Source organism: Convolutriloba macropyga, chromosome 5, assembly GCF_964194025.1.
Source record: "Convolutriloba macropyga chromosome 5, txConMacr16.3, whole genome shotgun sequence".
NCBI lineage: Eukaryota > Metazoa > Xenacoelomorpha > Acoela > Convolutidae > Convolutriloba > Convolutriloba macropyga.
The window spans coordinates 20,730,693-20,749,330 of NC_134472.1; the positions used below are offsets into that span (position 1 = coordinate 20,730,693).

Here is an 18,638-nt window from a genome sequence, read left to right on the forward strand (position 1 = left end):
CGCAAAAATCAACTTGAATTTCATCCAGAAAAGTGTAAAGCGATGAACTTTAAATGCAGCCAGTCTCCCTTATTTCTAGGAGAAGCGGAAATTCTTTTCACTAGAGAGATTATGGATTTGGGAATGCTAGTTACTGAAGATCTCTGTTGGACAACACATGTTAAGACGAAACTTGCGAAATGTAATAAAATTTTTAATTTTTTGAAAAGAAGCATACCGTTTCAAGTTTCTATTCTCCGCAAGAAAACGTTGTACCAAACGATGATTCTATCTGTGCTACTTTACTGCTCCCAAGCTTGGTGTATTACAACTGGTATTTTGAAAGTGTTAGAAAAGTTTCAGCGCAAAGTGTTGCGCTGGGTTATTAGGTCTGAGGATTACAACGAGACACTTTCAAAACTAAATTTGTATCCAATTTGCTATCAAATTGCGCGAGCTGACCTTATTTTACTATGGAAAACTTGGCATGGAACAATGGAGAGTGACTTAAAGCTGCATGTCAATAGTACGACACTCAGCTCCCGAGGATCAGTCAAAACCTTTTTTGAACAACCGTTGAACAAAAAATTCAAAACTGACAACTGTTTTCTTAGTCGAACTATCCACTCCGCCAATTACTTAATTTCTATCAACGTCATTGACTTTAGGTCATCTTTCAATATTTTTTGTAAGAATTTAGATAATTTTCTCATAGCCAAAACACTTTCTTTTAATTACTTTCGGCCATGTACATATTTTCTTAAATGTCGCTGTGTGGACTGCAGATCTTAATTTGCTACTGTGCTTTGTTAATTTGTACTGTCATGTCTTTCTTTTACTATGTATTCCTGTTGTTGGAATTTAAGTCTTTTACTACTACTACTACTAATGATGATATAATCTCACGAAGTATGCTTTTTGAGACATTGAAGTTCGTTAAGGTCGGGTTTTCATTTTGAAATCTTCGATACACAAACCATCGGCTGGGGTGAAGTCTGAATGAGACGCATTCAGAATGTCTGCTTTATCGCTACCCGATCCAATGGTCCTACTGTCAAAGGTCATTACCTTCGGCAACCATTTCGCCTTGGTCAGGCTCTTCAGGTGTTTGAATATACACGATCCGTGTTTCCAGTGGAAGGTTGGTGAGATATAACCCAAACAAACTGAGAAAGCTAGAGTCCATTTCTTCTACAGAACTTGAAGATGAGCAAATCGACTCGATAAATATATTGACATCACAAGTTTGTGTCGATTAAGGAGTAGTTGCTCAACTTGTGGAAATGCGTTAATACCGATTTTTCTGCACGTGGTCAGCTATTCTGTGACTGGACCCTGTGCAGAAACAAATGGTTACTATTTTAGATCGAAGGGAGTGGACCGAATGCGCCCTTCAGCTGTGTGCTGAGAGAAAGCACAACAACATGAAGACGCATGGTTCTGACAACAGAAGCTTTCGATGCTTGATTCTGACTTCCGTCGGGGAGCTAACACAGATTAACCTTGGGTACAAGTTCGGGGTTGCTTTCCGTCTGTGATCCCCTTTTTAGATGTTGCATTATTACATCGCCCAGTAGTTATTGCAACGCCATGGGGTACGTGATTCACCATCATTTAATCACAGCTAATTTTTATCTGGGATAGCATAACGTACTGAGGGGGTCAAAAACAAAAGAGTCACATTTCAGGATAAAAATGTGCCCTTCTGTGTTCTTCAGATTTTGAATGGTTGAAGTGGAACCAAAAGTTGAGCCCGACTCGCCCCAGGCCAACGGGCAAGAGTTCCATAATGGTCATTCCAACGGGAGCGTGAAAGAAGAAGTCAAAGAAGAACCTGAGACAGAGGAAAGAGAAAAGAAGAAGAAACATAAGGATAAAGACAAAAAGAAAAAGAAAGATAAAAACAAGGAGAAAAAAGACAAACATAGGAGCAAAGACGAAAAGAAGTTGAAAAAGGTAATGCAATACTTAACTGCGCACATTGAAAGTTTCCATTAAAGTTGAAGCATATTCTTCAGATTGATACTTTTTAGCATAAGGACAAGAAGCGGAAAGCATCTGCAGGGGATAGCGATGAAGATGTGAAACCCAAAAAAGTGAAAACAGTTAGTTATGCTTTGTGTATTTCTTGTGTTTTTGATATTTCTCTGATTGGAGTTTTCTTTTTGTGATGACTTCTGCCAATGCGGTAATAGCAGTATTCGAGGATTTCCCCTGTATTCATTAGATCCGCAATTTGCTTTCCGTATAAATTTGAGTGAATCGATCTTTTATGTTGTACGGATGGATAGTAGCTTTTTATGTGAAATGAAAGCTTGATTTGAGGAACCTGGAACGCCTGCCAAAAAGCGTGCCTCCCAAGGAGGTCAACAGACTCCCGTTAAAAGAGTGAAAAAGGAGGAACAGCCAGTTTGGAAGTGGTGGGAAGAGGAACCTCTTCCCGAGGGCCAGCGATGGAGAACTCTCGAGCACAAGGGTGTTGTGTTCGCAGCACCTTATGTACCACTCCCTAAAGATGTTAATTTTTACTACGATGGCAAGCCAGTTAGACTGTCAGAGGCGGCCGAGGAAGTCGCTACATTTTATGCCAAAATGCTTGAGCACGACTACACGAGTAAAGAAGTGTTTAACAGAAACTTTTTTCACGACTGGAGAGGAGTAAGTTTTAGAGTAGTTCTTATGTTTTTGATGTACGTTTTGCTTATGTTTTTAATTATGCATTTTTAGGAGATGAATAAAGAAGAAAAAGAATTAATTACCGATTTGAGACGGTGCAATTTCAAAGAAATTCACGAGTATTATAAAGCCCAGACAGAGATACGGAAAAACAGGTCAAAAGAGGAGAAATTGGTAAGAACATTCTTAGTTTTTTATCAGACTCAATTACTTTTATTAATAGCCGTGAAGCGATTGTGGCTATTATTGGGGACATCGTGGTTTTTTACAATCCAAGAATTGGATTGTATTGGTGCTGTGTCTTTTTACAATTCAAAGAATTTGAATTATATTGGGGGACTGTCTTTTTTACAATTCAAAGAATTTGAATTGTATTGGGGCGCTGTCTTTTTTTAAGATCTGTTCTCACATTTTCATGATTTTTGAAGTCAAATTGGAGTAGTGATTTTGGTCACGCCGAAAGAGGAAGTGGAGTGAAAAGGCGAGTAGTTTTGCGGCGTGAAATTTTCTTACTCTAAGTTTAAATAAGAGGGAGAAAACGGTGTTTGAACAAAAATTCGCTTTCTCGCTAGTGGTCTTTTGTTCACATGCGGCAATTTCACTTTGATTTTTACTGTTTTTTGAGTGGTGAAGCTGTTGGAAAGGCCGTATTTCAAGGTTAAACGATAATTTATAGTTTATAGCCCAAAATGTTGCAATCTTTTGCGTTTTTTCATATTTTTGGACTGTTTTTGGACCAGTCTAAATTCGAGGCTTTGTTAAAGTTCATTAAAATCTTTTATATGAAATAATTAATTTTTTTTCAACATTTTAAGTGCTGTATTTTTTGGTGCTCGAAACAAACACGCAAGTTTATAATAGTTTTTAAAGAATTTTTCATGTTTTTTGAGAGTTTGTCAATTTTTGAGTTTTTCCAGCCCTTTGTGTCAAAGAACCTCTCCAGAGTTTGATATTAGATTACTGCATAGGTTCTAGTGGTAATGGAATGGTTTTCATTTTAGAATCACAAATTTTAGCGATTCTTTGATAAAACTTGCGATTTATAAATCTTTTTAAACTTTTTGTCATTATCGAAGTTTTTTCAGCCCCAGGAAATCTGCTATAGGGTTTGATAATAGGTTACTGAAAATTTTTCGCTGCTACGGAATGGGTTTTAGCATATTAATATCACAAATTTTGGCAATTTTTTTTATATAAAATTTGGAATTTTTGAAAATTTAGGTTTCTCCAACTTCAAGGGCCAAGAAACCTCCTCTAGGGCATAGTTTCTAATGGCAATGAATTGGTTTTCATTTTTTTTCACGATTTTTAGTCGTTTTTTTTTACAAAACTTGCCATTCAAGATTTTTGAAAGTTTTTCCGGCACCATCGGCGCAGGAATCTCCTATAGGGTTTGATAATAACTTACTGCATAGTTGCTAAAGGTAATGGATTGGTTATCAATATTTTGATAACAAAAGTTTTAGCATTTTTTCTGATTAAAAATTTTAATATTTCTGATAGTTAGTATCATTTTCGAATTTTTTTGATCTTTATGAGCCAGTGAAAATATATGTGGTTTGAAATAGAGATGCTGGTTAGTCCCTGGAAACAATAAATGATTTCAAGGATGTTAACATTACGAATTTTTGCAAGATTGTGTTAAAATTTACAGTTTTTGGTTCTTGAAAATCGTTCGTCATTTTCTGAGTTTAATGATCTTTACAAGCAATCAAAACTTTTTACGGTTTCGCAGATGGGTTACATGACAGAAATCCAGAGACAAAATACTGTTTGTGGACGTTTTCTTGCAATATTTAGCAACGTTGTTTAAATTTTATACTTGTCAGTTTTTTTGAAATTTTTGTCGTACTTGTCGAGTTAATTTATCCTTAGTGGATAATAAATCTCTTTCAATTCTTGTGCGTGAAGGAATGAGTATTATGAATTGTAACATATTTGGCCTTCAGAGTAAAAGCTTCATGAGTTCTAGCAATGATTTTTTTGTTTAGTTTGATTATTTTAGTTTCTCAAGTTTTGAGATTGTCTTTTTGGCCTGGATTTTAATTTTTCTACTTGCCAGGTACATTAGTTCTCAGCTTTTCTTTCAGTTCTGTGAATTGTACGTCAAGACTTGTCTTGCTATGTTTTTTTAAATTCGTCTTCTCAATCGATGATTTTTACGACCTGATTTCTTGGAATTGACTTTTTCAATGACTTTAGTGACTTCTACTGCGTTGCAGTTAAAATTTGTGTGTGACGTCATTTGTTTTGCTTTGAGATCAATTGCGTGACTTACTTCACTCAAAAAATGACCTCTGAACTCACTTATGGGACTTTAATTTTTATGAGTGTTTACTAGTTAAAGATCAATAGTGTGCATCTAAGTAGTGCCAGTCGTGTATTCCCTAATTCTTGTGTATTACAGTCTGGAGTTTTTGATTTCGAACATTAATTTTGAAAAAGCTCCATTAGGGCTTTTTTCCATATAGAGCGTATGTCTCAGAAATATCACACTCCGAATCTAAACAAAAAGTCTAGTGGTCTATTAAGAGACTGGTGGTCGATCTGTCAATCTTAGTTCTTAGTTGTTTCAATTCATGGAAGGTCCCAAGCGTCTATCGTGGCTTTTTTCCGGCAATCTGCCGGCTATGTGTTAGTTAAAAAAACATGGTACGAAATGTTTTATTTTGAGTCTGACAACTTGGACCCATTCAATTTTACTCATTGAGTGACGGAAAAGGTTTTGGTTTCAGGAAGAAAAGAAGAAGAACGAGGCGCTTGTTGAAGAATACGGTTACGCGATTGTAGATGGACACAAACAGAGGGTGGGCAACTTCCGAATAGAACCCCCCAGTCTGTTCAGAGGAAGAGGAGAACACCCAAAGATGGGAAAATTAAAACGACGAGTTTTTCCAGAAGACATCGTCATCAATTGTTCTAAGTTCGTTGAACCAGCGTCATGTGTAATTAAGTTGACCGTCAATTTGTAACACTATAAACTCGATTGCAAGAATTAAAGACAGCAGCATATGTACGATGATTGATTGAATGAATGAATGGACGTTTGAATGATCTATACCGTCCCTGCTCCTTATGAAACTCCTAGCTTCTGTCAGCAGGCGTCCATTATCGAGCTACATGTATGTCATTGCCGAAGATGATAGAAATTAGAGGACCTATTCTTGGAACAAGTCCTATTCACAAAACGAGATGGGCCCTAGAAGTCTTTAATCAGTATTGATGACCGTTTTGTTGTTTTCAGAGGTGTACGGATACCATGTCCAGAGGGACATAAGTGGAAAGAAATCAGACATGACAACACAGTCACATGGCTGGCCAATTGGGTAGAAAATGTGCAGAATCAGGGCAAATATGTCATGCTGGGTGCCACATCGAGGCTCAAGGTACGCGTCTTTTCTGTGTTCTTAGAAGTCTGATAATGATTCTGTTCAGAATGCTCTGCTCAGCTATTTAGCCATAGCTGAGTGGAGCTCTTATTGGTGTTCCATTGATTGTTTACCAGGCCTTGGAATTTTGCGACAAATGTTTTGTACACTTATTGAAATGAGATTTTCGATAGCCACTAACTTTTAGCGAGGCTATTATTAGTCTCATCGCGGCTTTGCAATTCAAAGAATTTGAACTGTATTTGGGGTGTCTTTTTCTTATTGTAAGAACTGTTCCTACAGTTTTCGGCTTTGTGCTGTCAATAAGTCTAATTGGAGCAATATATTTTTTGGTTACACCAAGTAATAAATGGAGCAAAAAAGCGAGTAGTTTTAAAACGTGAATTCTTAACACTGGTTTTAAAGTTCAGTGAAAAATGGCGTTTGAACAAAATTTTGGTTTCGAACGAAGGTTTTTGTCCTTGTGAGCCAATTTGACTTGTGTTTTCACTGTTTTTTCCATTGACCGGGTTTTTTTAGAAGATTGTCAAAATGAATTCTTAGGCAAAACAATGTCTAGGTTTTCAGTTTTCTTTGTCAAATAATTTGAATTGTAATTCATAACTTATTGCCCCTTGTTTGCTATTTTTAATTGCCACGAAGCGATAGCGGCTGTTATTGGAGACATCAGGGTTTTTTTTACAATTCAAAGAATGTGAATTGTATTGGGTGCACTGTCTTTTTTTAAAGATCTGTTCACACATTTTTAAATGCTCTCAAACAAAGTTCGTAGCAATTATATTAGTCCTGTCGGTCTTTTTTTAATTCAAAGAATTTGAATTGTATTGGGGCGCTGTGTTTTTTTTAAGGTGTGTTCACACATTTTTCAATGACTTTGATCTTTCAAAACGGGATAAACAGGTTAAGTCCAGCGGGAATTAGGTTTCATTAGAGGCCCAAAGTGAGCTTCAGTAGTCTTTCAAGTGCTTATAGTGGTGCGGCTGCTGGGATGGCCTTAATTAAAGGTTAACATGTCATTTTTAGGAGTTTTTGGGCTCAAAATGGTGCAATTTTTCATTTTTTTGTGATTTTTTTAATTTTTTTTGTTTTAGTCTTACGTTGAAGTTTTTGAAAAATGACGAAGGCCTTTTGCGAGACAAAATAACTTGTTATGACCATTAACTTTTTTGACCATTACTACGTTATGACCATTACTAATTTTTGCAATTTTTTTCAGGTTTTTTGAGTTTTTTAGCCCTAGGTGTCAAAAAACCTCCTCTAAGTTTTGATAAAGGGTTTGATGATAGATTACTGCATAGTTTCTAGTAGTAATGGAATGATTTTCATGTTTTTGCCAGCATGTATTTTAGCAATTTTTGACAAAACTTGCAATTTTTTTGATCTTTTTTGACATTTATTGTCATTATTCAAGTTGTTTGAGTCCCCGGGGCCAAAAAACCTCATCAGGAATTGGATAGTAAGTTATTGAAAAATTTTTAGTTGCCATGGATTAATTTTCAACTTTTGAATATCACAAATTTTAGCAATTTTTTTTTGACAAATTTTGAATTTTTTTCAGGCTTTTGAAAATTTTCCTCAGTTTTTCAGTTTTTCCGGCTTCAGGGACCAGGCAATCTCCTTTGAGGTTTTCTAATAGGGCGCTGCATAGTTTTTAGCAACAATGGAATGGTTTTAACGTTTTTATGTCTTGAATTTTAGCATTTTTTTGATAAAATCTGCAATTTTTTTAAGGCTTCCTAAAGTTTGTCAGTTGTTGATATTCGTCCATTCTCAAGTGCGAAAAAACTTAATCCACGTTCTGATAAGAAGTTATTGCATGGTTTTTAGTTTCAATGGATTTGTTTTCAACAATTTAACTATTCGACTTCTAGAAGTTTTTGATAAATTTGCATTTTCAAGTTTTTTTTAAAAAAGATTTGTATTCTATTTATTTTTTTTTCTTGCCTCAGTAGCCAGGTAACCACATCCGGGGTTTGATAGTATGTTATTAAATAGTCTCTAGGGGACAGTTGAATGGTGTTCAGAATATTAATAGAACGAATTTCTTTTTTGGAGTTTGAATTTTTTTCTAAAAATTATTGCCTATCGATCTATGAGCCAATGAGTTTTTTAAAGCTTGGAATTGGGTTACTGAATAGCCACTGTTATGATTCTGAAATGATTCTGAAATTTATATTTAAATTTTCAGTAACGTTTCCTAATAATTTGCTATTGTTTTCTTTTTCTAAATTTTAGTTCATTTTCGTGTTAATTGATCTTCAAGGGCCAATGAATATTTTTCAGGTCTTGCAGATATAATACTGGACCAAAACAAAAATTGGTTGTGAACATATTTTTGATTCACAGAAACTGTTTTGGAGACTTATACTTATGGTGTAAAGTAAAAAGGTCTTAGGTAAATTTAGTTTTCGGAGGTTCGCTCAATCAATTTTGCCGCTTAATCAATTGTGCCGGTACTAATAATTTTCCGTATCCAAATAGGGGTTACTCTAAGCATTAGTGATTATGCTCTAGGAGGATAATTTTTAAAATGTGCAGTTCAAAGCTGATGGCAGTTTTGTTATCTTTATTTGTTGAGTGCTTAAGCTTAATAGTAACAGAGAATTTTACAAAATTCTCTGGGTTTAAAATTTTCTCCGGTTTAACTTCAATTTCTGTAAGTATATGGTATCGCGTTAAAAATAATTTATAGTTATTGAGGTGTGACATATTTTTGTTCAATCTTGCTGATAAATCTCGCTGTTGTTAAAAATCTCATCCTAGACCACTGTGAAGCATATCGCGTTAGAAATAATTCATAGTTTTTCAGGTGTGACATATTTTTGTTCAATCTCGCTGTTAAATCTCGCTGTTGTTAAAAATCTCATCCTTGGCCGTTGTGAAGCAACCAAAGTCTTTCGACCACAACAAAGTGCATACAGAGCAAACATATGCAGAACTGATAAGCTCATTGTTTTGACTCAGCATATAAGTGAAGCATACCAATGGTCAGAAATGGTGGGACTTGTTTGCCTCGATATAAATAAAGCTTTTGATGCAGTCTGGAGAAAAGGGTTGATTGAGAAACTTAACGAAATTAGTATACGGAAGAAAATCATCATATGGGTAAATTCTTTCCTCTAACAAAGAAACGTATACGTAAAAATCAAGAATGCAAGAAGCGAGAATTTCTAGCCAACAGCTGGTGTCTCCAGGGAGCGTTCTGGCGCCTACGTTGTTCTTAATTTATATCGCAAACATACCAGAAACTTCAGCTGAAATTTCTCAGTTCGCAGATGAGTTCGCATTATATTACAGCTCAAAGTCCAGTCAGGTAATGCAAAGAAAACTCCAAGCATGACTTAACAAACTCATAAATTGGTGTAATAGTCTAAAAATCAAAATAAATCACGCCAAAGCCAAGTTAATGCTATTCAGAAACCCTTCGAAAAGACAAACAAGCTTTATCCTAAATATCAACGGAATACAAATTGAAAAAGCGAAAGCCATCAAATTCTTAGGAATAACAATGATGCCACACCTGAATTGGAATGAACATTGTAAAGTCATAAAAACCAGAGCAAACAAGCGAATCCTCCACTTGTGGCGCATAGGCAACCTCAATATTGAACAGGAAAGTTGGAAAGTTTACTACTGTAGAGGTCCTGGATCTGGCCTTTTTTCTATATGCAAACGCTTGCTTGCTCAAACAATCGCAAATGGTCATCTCTAAAATGCAAAAAGCGCAGCACAGAGCATTGAGAATTTGTTTAAGGAAGATTCGATAGTGTAACGTGCAAAAATTACCCGAAAATCTAACTCACCTAGTATAAGAAAACTTCAGATAAGACTGTCAAAAGACTATATCAAGCGCGCACAAAAGAAGAAAATTGAATCAATTTTACGTCTTATAGAAAAGAAAAGGCAATGTCCAGAAACAACTTCAAAAGCACATTTTACCTTCTGATTGGGTAGGCTACCTGAAAATCAAACCTTCTGCTTTCTTCTGCTTACTGATTTAAGCCACAAAAAATGTATGGCAATTCTCCAGTCAAAACGTGTTTGTATTGGCGCAACACGTCATTATACGAAATGAAAAACGCAGCGGGAGTTTGATCCCCCACGCGGCACAGCTGTCTCGAAGTGAAGACATAACAGATTGCTTCTCAACCCTTCTAGTTTTTGCCTAATTCTCTTCCTGTTTTCTCTTACTTATTCTTTCTCTCTCTACCTTCCAGCGTGCATAAAGTTCTCTTATATACCTATAGTGTGAAATATAAGAGTATTAGATGTAAATTTAGTTTTCGGAGGTTCGCTCAATCAATTTTACCTCTTAATCAATGGTGCCGGTACTACTAATTTTCCGCATCCAAATAGGGGTTACTGTCAAGCATTAGTGAGTATGCTCTAGGAGGATAATTTTTAAAATGTGCAATTCAAAGCTGATGGCAGTTTTGTTATCTTTATTTGTTGAGTGCTTAAGCTTAATAGTAACGGAGAATTTTAAAGTCTCTGGGTTTGGAAATTTTCTCAAGATTACCTTCAATTTCTGTAAGCTTATGGTGTCGCGTTAACGATAATTTATAGTTATTGAGGTGTGAAATTTTTTGATCAATCTGGTTGATAATTCTCGCTGTTGTTAAAAATCTCATCCTAGGCCACTGTGAAGCAACCAAAGTCTTTGGACCACAACAAAGTGCATACAGAGCAAACAGATGCACAACTGATAGTCTCATTGTATTGGCTCAACATATAAGTGAAGCATATCAATGGTCAGAATTAGTGGGAATTGTTTGCGTCGATATAGAAAAAGCTTTTGTTGCAGTCTGAAGATTAGGGTTGATGGAGAAACGTAACGAAATTAGTATACGGTAGAAAATCATCAAATGGGTAAATTCCTCTAACAAAGAAACGTTTACGTAAAAATCGAGAATACAAGAAGCGAGAAATTCTAACCAACAGCTGGTGTCTCCAGGGAGCGTTCTGGCGCCTACGTTGTTCTTAATTTATATCGCGAACATACCAGAAACTTCAGCTGAAATTTCTCAGTTCGCAGATGAGTTCGCATTATATTACAGGTCAAAGTCCAGTCAGTTAATGCAAAGCAAACTCCAAGCATGACTTAACAAACTCATAAATTGGTGTAATAGGCTGAAAATCAAAATAAATCACGCCAACGCCATGTTAATGCTATTCAGAAACCCTTCGAAAAGACAAACAAGCCTTAGCCTAAATATCAACGGAAAACAAATTGAAGAAGCGAAAGCCATCAAATTCTTAGGAATAACAATGATGCCACACCTCAATTAGAATGAACATTGCAAAGACGTAACAACCAGTGCAAGCAAGTGAATTTTCCAGCTGTGGCGCCTAATTAACCGCAATGTTGAACAAGAAAGTTTACTACTGCTGTAGAAGTCCTGGATCTGGCCTTTATTTCTATATGCAAACGCCTGCTTGCGCAAACAATCGCAAACGGTCATCTCTAAAATGCAAAAAGCACAGAATTTGTTTTAGGAAACCTCAATGGTATACCGTGCAAAACTTGCACGAAAAATCTAACTCACCTAGCATAAGAAAACTTCAGATGCGACTGGCAAAGGACTGTATCAAGCGTGCACAAAAGAACAAAATTGAATCAAATTTACGTCCTATAGAAAAGAAAAAGGCAATGTCCATAGAACAATTGCAAAAGCACATTGGACCTTCTGATTGGGTAGGCTACCTGAAAATCAAACCTTCTACTTTGTTCTTCTTACTGATTTAAGCCACAAAAAATGAACGAAAATTGTATTGTGATGGCAATTCTCCAGTCAAAACGTGTGTATTTTGGCGTAACACGTCAGTATACGAAATGAAAGACACAGCTGGAGTTCGACCCCTCCACGCGGAACAGCTATCTCGGAGTAAAGAGACATAGCAGATCTCTGCTCAACCCTTCTTTTAGTTTTGTTACCTTACTTTTTTTCTCTTACTGATTCTTTCTTTCTCTCCCCTCCCGGACAAAACAGTTTTATTTACCTTCCTGCCAAACAATGACCACTAACAACTGCAAACGCGGCTAGCCAGAGGTACACAATGAGAAGGAATCGCAATCAAGAAAAGCCAGTAAAAACCCTCCACGGTGTTTAAAGTGGCTCCGTAGCGCGTTAACAGTGCACAGTTTAGAGCCAATGACCCAAATTGAAATTCAAACTCTTGAAACTGCTATTGCATTAAACCATTGTTGATGATTGTACATGAATTTCTTCCTTTGGTCATTCCCGCTGATAAATGTTTTTTTTTGCACATAATCGATAGTGATTTCCAGATCAAATGCAACAATTCGACTTAAGTTTCACTGTTTTCCGACTTTTATAGTTTTAGTTTTTTATGTTTCTCAAAGTCTAGGTTTTTGTCCAGAAGTATTTCCTGTTATCCATGGGAAATCTTTGTGAATGACAATTGGCAATTTACTCAAATCGCCATCTCAGGCGAAAACAATCAACAATTTGAGTTATTCTAAAGCTGCGTTTTTGATAAAATGGAAACGATTAGAAATCTTCACATATTTTGTGGTAAAACTACCTGACCAAGTATATTTCTTGAAGTTGTAACTGTAGGTGTTCTATTTTCCTTGTCTTGATGGTATAGTCGGCATGAGCAGAATAAACCCGAGCTTTTTTTGACGATTTCTAATCTACAGTACAAATAAACAAAGGTTATGTTCAAATAAGATGGAGAAGGCCGGAAAAAGGGGACCTAGTCGTGTCAGCGAAGCTCGAGATAACGAGCAATAATTAACAACGAAAATAGTAGTGTTGATAAGAATTCTGTTATTGGCTAGAAGACATTCAATTATAGACATCAATCATCTTACCAGCTTCAATTTCTTGAATTTAAAGTCGCCGGGATTCAGCGTTTAAAACTTTTAATTAAAGATTCTTGCTATAGGAGACAATGGGAAAATGTATCAGTTTTAAAACGTGAATCGGCCGTGTACATGTTTTTTAGGGAGAGAAAGATTGGTTGAAGTACGAGAAGGCGCGACATTTGCACACGTACATTGATCAGATCAGAGAGGACTATGTGGCCCAGTTCAAGGCGAAGGAGATGGTTGTAAGGCAAAGAGCTGTGGCTCTATATTTCATCGACAAAGTGAGTCAGTATTTCCAATCATCCAATTAAAAGAAAGGCGAGTCTGAGCAGCGTTGCCTTTCTCGGGTGTGCTTCAGCAATGGATTTCCTTAACCGATGTGAGCAAGCTATTAAGTGCTCTAAAGTGTTGTAATGGCTCGTATAGCGTAACAGGGGGGATGTGGGGCCGGCAAAGTGCCAAAATATCAGTGGATTGTTTTATTCTTGGAAGTTCATTTGTAATCTTTTTGCGTATTGTGTGGCTGAATCAAACATGGCAAATTTTCGCAGAGGTGTTCATAAAGTGGGGAATTATCTGTTGTATTTCAGTTGGCTTTGAGGGCGGGTAACGAGAAAGACTCAGACGAACAGGCAGACACAGTTGGCTGTTGTTCTCTACGAGTTGAACACGTGAAATTGCACGACCAGATTGAGGACAAAGAGAATGTGGTTGAGTTTGACTTCCTCGGAAAGGACTCCATTCGATATCACAACTTTGTACCTGTTGACAAGCGGGTGAGTGAAATTGAAAAGTGTTTAGCCAGAAACCTTGTTTTGGTGTCTTGCAAGACTGTTAGCAATTCTATATGCTCTTTCAGTGACTTGAATTTCTACTTTTGTTCATGATTCAGATCATGATGGATAAGAATTCTCAGCAGCTGATCACAAAAGTTCACACAGTTCGGCGTCTGTTCACTCCATGAAATCAAATCGAATGTGTGATGAACGTAGTTTTATTATTATAGCTGCGAAGCTGTAAGCTGAGCGTAGCTATATTGCGGTGCTCGTGGTTTTTTTACAATTCAAATAATTTGAATTGTATTGGGGCGCTGTCTTTAAGATGTGTTCACACATTTTCATAATTTTTGAAGTCAAATTGGAGTGGTGTTTTTCGTCACGCCGAAACAGGAAGGGGAGCGAAAAAGCGAGTGGTTTTGCGGCGTGAATTTTTTTCGCTCTAATTTTAAAGTAGACTGCGAAAACGGTGTCTGAACAAGAATTCGCTTTCTCGCTAGTGGTTTTTTTTAATCTGCAAACGTGTAAATTAAACTAACCACTTGGTTAATGTTACATGTTAGAAATTTATTAATCAAACATTATTTTTTTCTAATTTATAACAAACTAAGGTTCGGTTTTCTTAAAATAATTTAATAAAAAATATGTTTAAATCCTGCAACCCTTCTGTCTATTGGAACTCTTTCGTGTCGTTTAAGCATTTCCGCTGTAACTTTTTGTTTAAATTTGGTCTTCGACGTTTCTTTTCTAATTGTAATTGGAAGTGTGTTCCATTTTCGAATAAAGTTACGAACAATTGAACCATTACTCCATTTTGACTTACATTTTTGTTCTAAGAAGAGGTTATGGGTTCGTTTGTTTACAATAATAGGCACGTTTTCTAAAAATCTGAAATGTTTATTAGAGCGATTTCTTGTTTGTTGGAGAATATTGAAAAACCTATTTAAAGACACCCGTGTTATTTGGAGCTCTGCTGGAAGAATTTTAGTCTCCAGAAGTAGATCTCTGGCAGTATCGTATTTGGTTTTCATAAAGCAAACTTTTATTCCCCAGTTTATCTGTTTTTTAATTCTGTCAATAGAGTAAGATGGTAAATTTTGAAAAAAAAATTGCGCTAAAATCTAAATGAGACAAAACTAGTGATTTAAAAAGATTTATTCTTGTTTTTAGCGGTACCTGATAACGAACCAAATATAAGGATCTGATTGCTGAAGCCATTTTACTGATAACCTTATTTAGTTGATTTTGGTATGTCAGTTCCCTATCAATTATTACACCTAAATATCTACATTTTTCAGATGCTTCCAATCGGTGTCCCTTGAAATCGACAGTTTCAATGATCGGCAATTTTTCATTCCTGAACACCATTAATTCCGTTTTTTTCTCATTCAAAGTTAACCTGTTTTGTTTCATATATTGATCTGTCTTGTTTAATGTATCTTCAGCTATTAGCTGCAAATTTACTTCATTCTTTGCATGACATAGAATTGCTGTATCATCGGCAAACTGTAATACATCACAATTCGTTGATACAGCTTCACTGAAATCGTTGACATAAAGTATAAAAATTAGAGGCCCTAAGACAGTCCCCTGAGGAACACCGTGATTTATGACAACCCAATCTGATTTTGCTATCCCATTTTTTACACACTGCTTTCTATCACAAAGGAAAGAGTTTAATAAGATTCTTGCATTTTCTCCAATTCCATACCTTTTTATTTTGTTCATAAAAACATCTATAGATATTGAGTTGAAAGCCTTTGCTAAGTTTAAAAAGAGTGTGACAACAATTTCGTTTTCGTCAACGCATTGGTTAATCTTTTCAGTTAATGAAATGATTGTATCGAGACAGGACTTTTGCTTTTGAGAGCCGAATTGATTCTTTTTAATCAGACCATTAAGAGTTAGGTGGTGAGTTAGTTGTTCAAGTAGTAATCGCTCAAAAATTTTTGCTAGAGTTGGTGTGACTGATATGGGTCGATAGTTTTCTGGTTCTAGTCGGTCTCCCTTCTTATAGACAGGTGTAACATGCGCTGTTTTCAAAATATTAGGAAACGTGTTTTTGTTTATACATTCATTGACAACAAATTGTAAAAGAGTTCCAATAGACAGTTTACTATCTTTTAGCGCCCATGCTGGTATATAGCCCGGTCCGGGAGATTTATGCTTAGGTAGATTATCAATAACATTATACAATTCTTTTCTGGTGACTGGTCGGAAGCTAAATTCCGGTCCATCAAATGTTAGGGAAGAACAATTTGGAGCAACGTCTTTGCCTTTGTATAATCCTAGTCTCGCAAAACAATTATTAAGAACATTGGCAATCTCTCTGTCATCCTCAACAAAATGACTATCTTCCCTTAATTTGTCAATTTTTTCTATTTGGCTGTTGGAATTGATCCTGTTTTTGATGAATTTCCATTGTTCTCTTGAAGTTGGTAGCTGCTGGAAAAAACTCTTTGTGTAATCATCTGCAGCTTTTTTTAGTTTTCTATTCACTGAATTGCGTAAAGATTTGTAAATGTTATAAATCTCTGATTTTGGGTTTTTCTTCCACGCATTAAAGAGACGGTGTTTTTCATTTATGAGACCACGTAATTCTTTTGTCAACCATTGCTTTTGTTGTTTTTTGGTACTACTTTCTACCAACTTCAAGGGTGCATGACAACTCAGTATATTTTCAAAAATTTCGATAAATTTTAAAAACATTTCGTTCGGCTCATTTATCTGGTACATAGGCGACCAATCTTGCAGCGCAATGTCACGATTGAAATTTGATCTTGAATATTTCTGGGTATTACGTATCAAAAACTGCCTTTTCTTATCACTGTGATCTATTTTTAATGATGACTGATATACTATTGTGAAATGATCAACTCCAAGAGTCGACTCTAGAACACTGGCTTCAAAAATTTGGTTCTTCGAGATAAAGCAGTGATCAATTAACGAATATTTTTCACCATTTGTCCATGTTGCCTCTGTTTCATTAACGTAACATAGCCCATTGTTTGCTGTGAAAATATCAAGTGACTGTCTACCTTTTGTGCCTAACAAGTTTATATTGTAATCTCCTAATAAAATTAGATTATCTGTATACGAATACACATTTGAGATTTCCACAGTCATTTCATCCAGAAAAAAGTTAGAAAGATTTACATTGGGGCAGTATGCTACATTAATGAGTAGTTTTTGTGTTAAAGGCTTACCAATTTCAATCCACATTGACTCAAAAAAACTTCTATTGATTGTGTTCAAATCATTTCTCATTTTTACTTCAAACTGTTTGGGAACCCAAATACCTACCCCTCCACCTCTCTGTACATTAGTTAATGATGATCTTGGTTGGTGAATGAAGTGATGACTATTGCACAGATAAAACTCGGGAATGTCAGTTTTTTCGTTTATCCATGTTTCGGTAACAACTAGGAATGAGGTTTCATTAAGATTTTTCAAAAAACGAGACAATTGCTCATGTTTATTATTGAGGCTTCTACAATTCATATACCAAAACTTGGGGAACTCCGATTTTCTCGCACACTCACCATTGTATTTTTCAATTGTTGTTATTCTATCCAAATTTGATGGACCTGGGTTTCTTTCAATGTCACCACATTTTTGTAGAATAACTTTTCCGATTTTTACCTACGGGTGTAAAAATGATCTAAAATTTTGAAAACAATAGTACATTTAGGTGTATTTAAATCTCATTTTGCTGTTAAGACAACGTAAAGGGATACGATAGTACTTTTTAGCGTCAAACTGATTTTGGGGTAATGTCGAAGTGTTTTAATTGGTTTCCGCCTAATTTCGTCATAAGGTTAGTTAAATATTTTTGCCTTATGGTGACTAAATTTAGCAGGACTTGTCCTGCTATGTTTTTTTGTTTCGTCGTCTGACGATCTTTTTTCGTTTTAAATTTGTTCACACAGCAAAGCTGAAAAAGTCAAGTTTTCTGAATGACTTCTTCCTCTCACTAACGGCATTTGCGCGCGTGACGTCATTTCTCACTCGCTTTAGCGAAAGTTTTTAGGTTATTTGCGTGATTAGATTTTGATCATACGTGACTTACCTCACTCAATAAAATGACTTTTGAACTTTAAAACTTAAGTTTAATTTGAATTTGTTTAAGGCCAAAGGAACTCATATGTGCAGTAAAGGTCCCTATAAGAGGCTTCTGTGGAATGAATTTAAACAAGCTTTGTTAAGTTATCGCTGAATGTTTTCTAGCCTAGTTTTTTGAGCCGCGTCGATTTTTTTTCAATTTAGATCTGTTTCTATATCTGTTTCTATCTCTATTATACGGCACGCGGGTCTATCCTTTCGCAGCTATTCCGGCAATCTGCCGGCTATGTTTTATTTAATGTACTTCAAAATTCAATGGGATTGTTAATGAAATATAATACCTTAATTGATATCTTTGCACCCCCCTTGATTTCAATAAGTGTAGCATAGCAATTTTTGACTAAGCGTGTCGGTTCTCACAAAATTGATGTTTTATGACAAATTTAAATTTCAACCGCGACAATTATTGCAGCAGTTACTTACACCATGTCGATCTGTTTTACGACTGATAGTTAGTATTGAGTGTTTGCTAGAATTTAATTGCCTTTTTAGTGCCCATAGAACATCTCTAATCAACGCCCCCTCTAAATTAAAATGCCCCCGCCTGTTGGGAACAATTCATCCGACGTTAGTTGGTTTTTGTTTAAGATTAAAAAACTGTGTTCTCGACTTTTTTAAAACTTTTTAAGAGGACACTAGACAATTGTCAAATTGTACAGATGGAACTTTAGAAGCCATTTGATGCTACAAAATAGTAAAATTGTACCAAACAATTGTCATATCATGACAATGAGTTGATAAAGTACATATGGAATATACTATTTTTTTAAAGTTTTTTGCGCCCTGTAGCTCTAACTAGTTTAGAAATTCATCACTCATCTGTATATTGCCAAAACCAGCTTTTCCGATTTTTACCTACGG

General features: G+C 35.7%; 1 protein-coding gene across 2 annotated transcripts in view; it reads left to right on the plus strand.

Moving 5' to 3' along the window:
- The first annotated feature begins 1,671 nt into the window (after positions 1-1,671).
- LOC142339212 (DNA topoisomerase I, mitochondrial-like) overlaps positions 1,672-18,638 on the plus strand; it is a 42,586-nt gene continuing 25,619 nt past the window's right edge. For both annotated transcript variants that reach the window (XM_075389059.1, XM_075389060.1), the window contains exons 1-8: positions 1,672-1,935; positions 2,013-2,084; positions 2,305-2,637; positions 2,707-2,829; positions 5,391-5,578; positions 5,900-6,041; positions 13,017-13,160; positions 13,470-13,655. In XM_075389059.1, the coding sequence (XP_075245174.1) occupies positions 1,705-1,935; positions 2,013-2,084; positions 2,305-2,637; positions 2,707-2,829; positions 5,391-5,578; positions 5,900-6,041; positions 13,017-13,160; positions 13,470-13,655 (1,419 nt within the window). In that variant the 5' untranslated portion in view covers positions 1,672-1,704. The remainder of the gene's footprint in view (positions 1,936-2,012; positions 2,085-2,304; positions 2,638-2,706; positions 2,830-5,390; positions 5,579-5,899; positions 6,042-13,016; positions 13,161-13,469; positions 13,656-18,638) is intronic.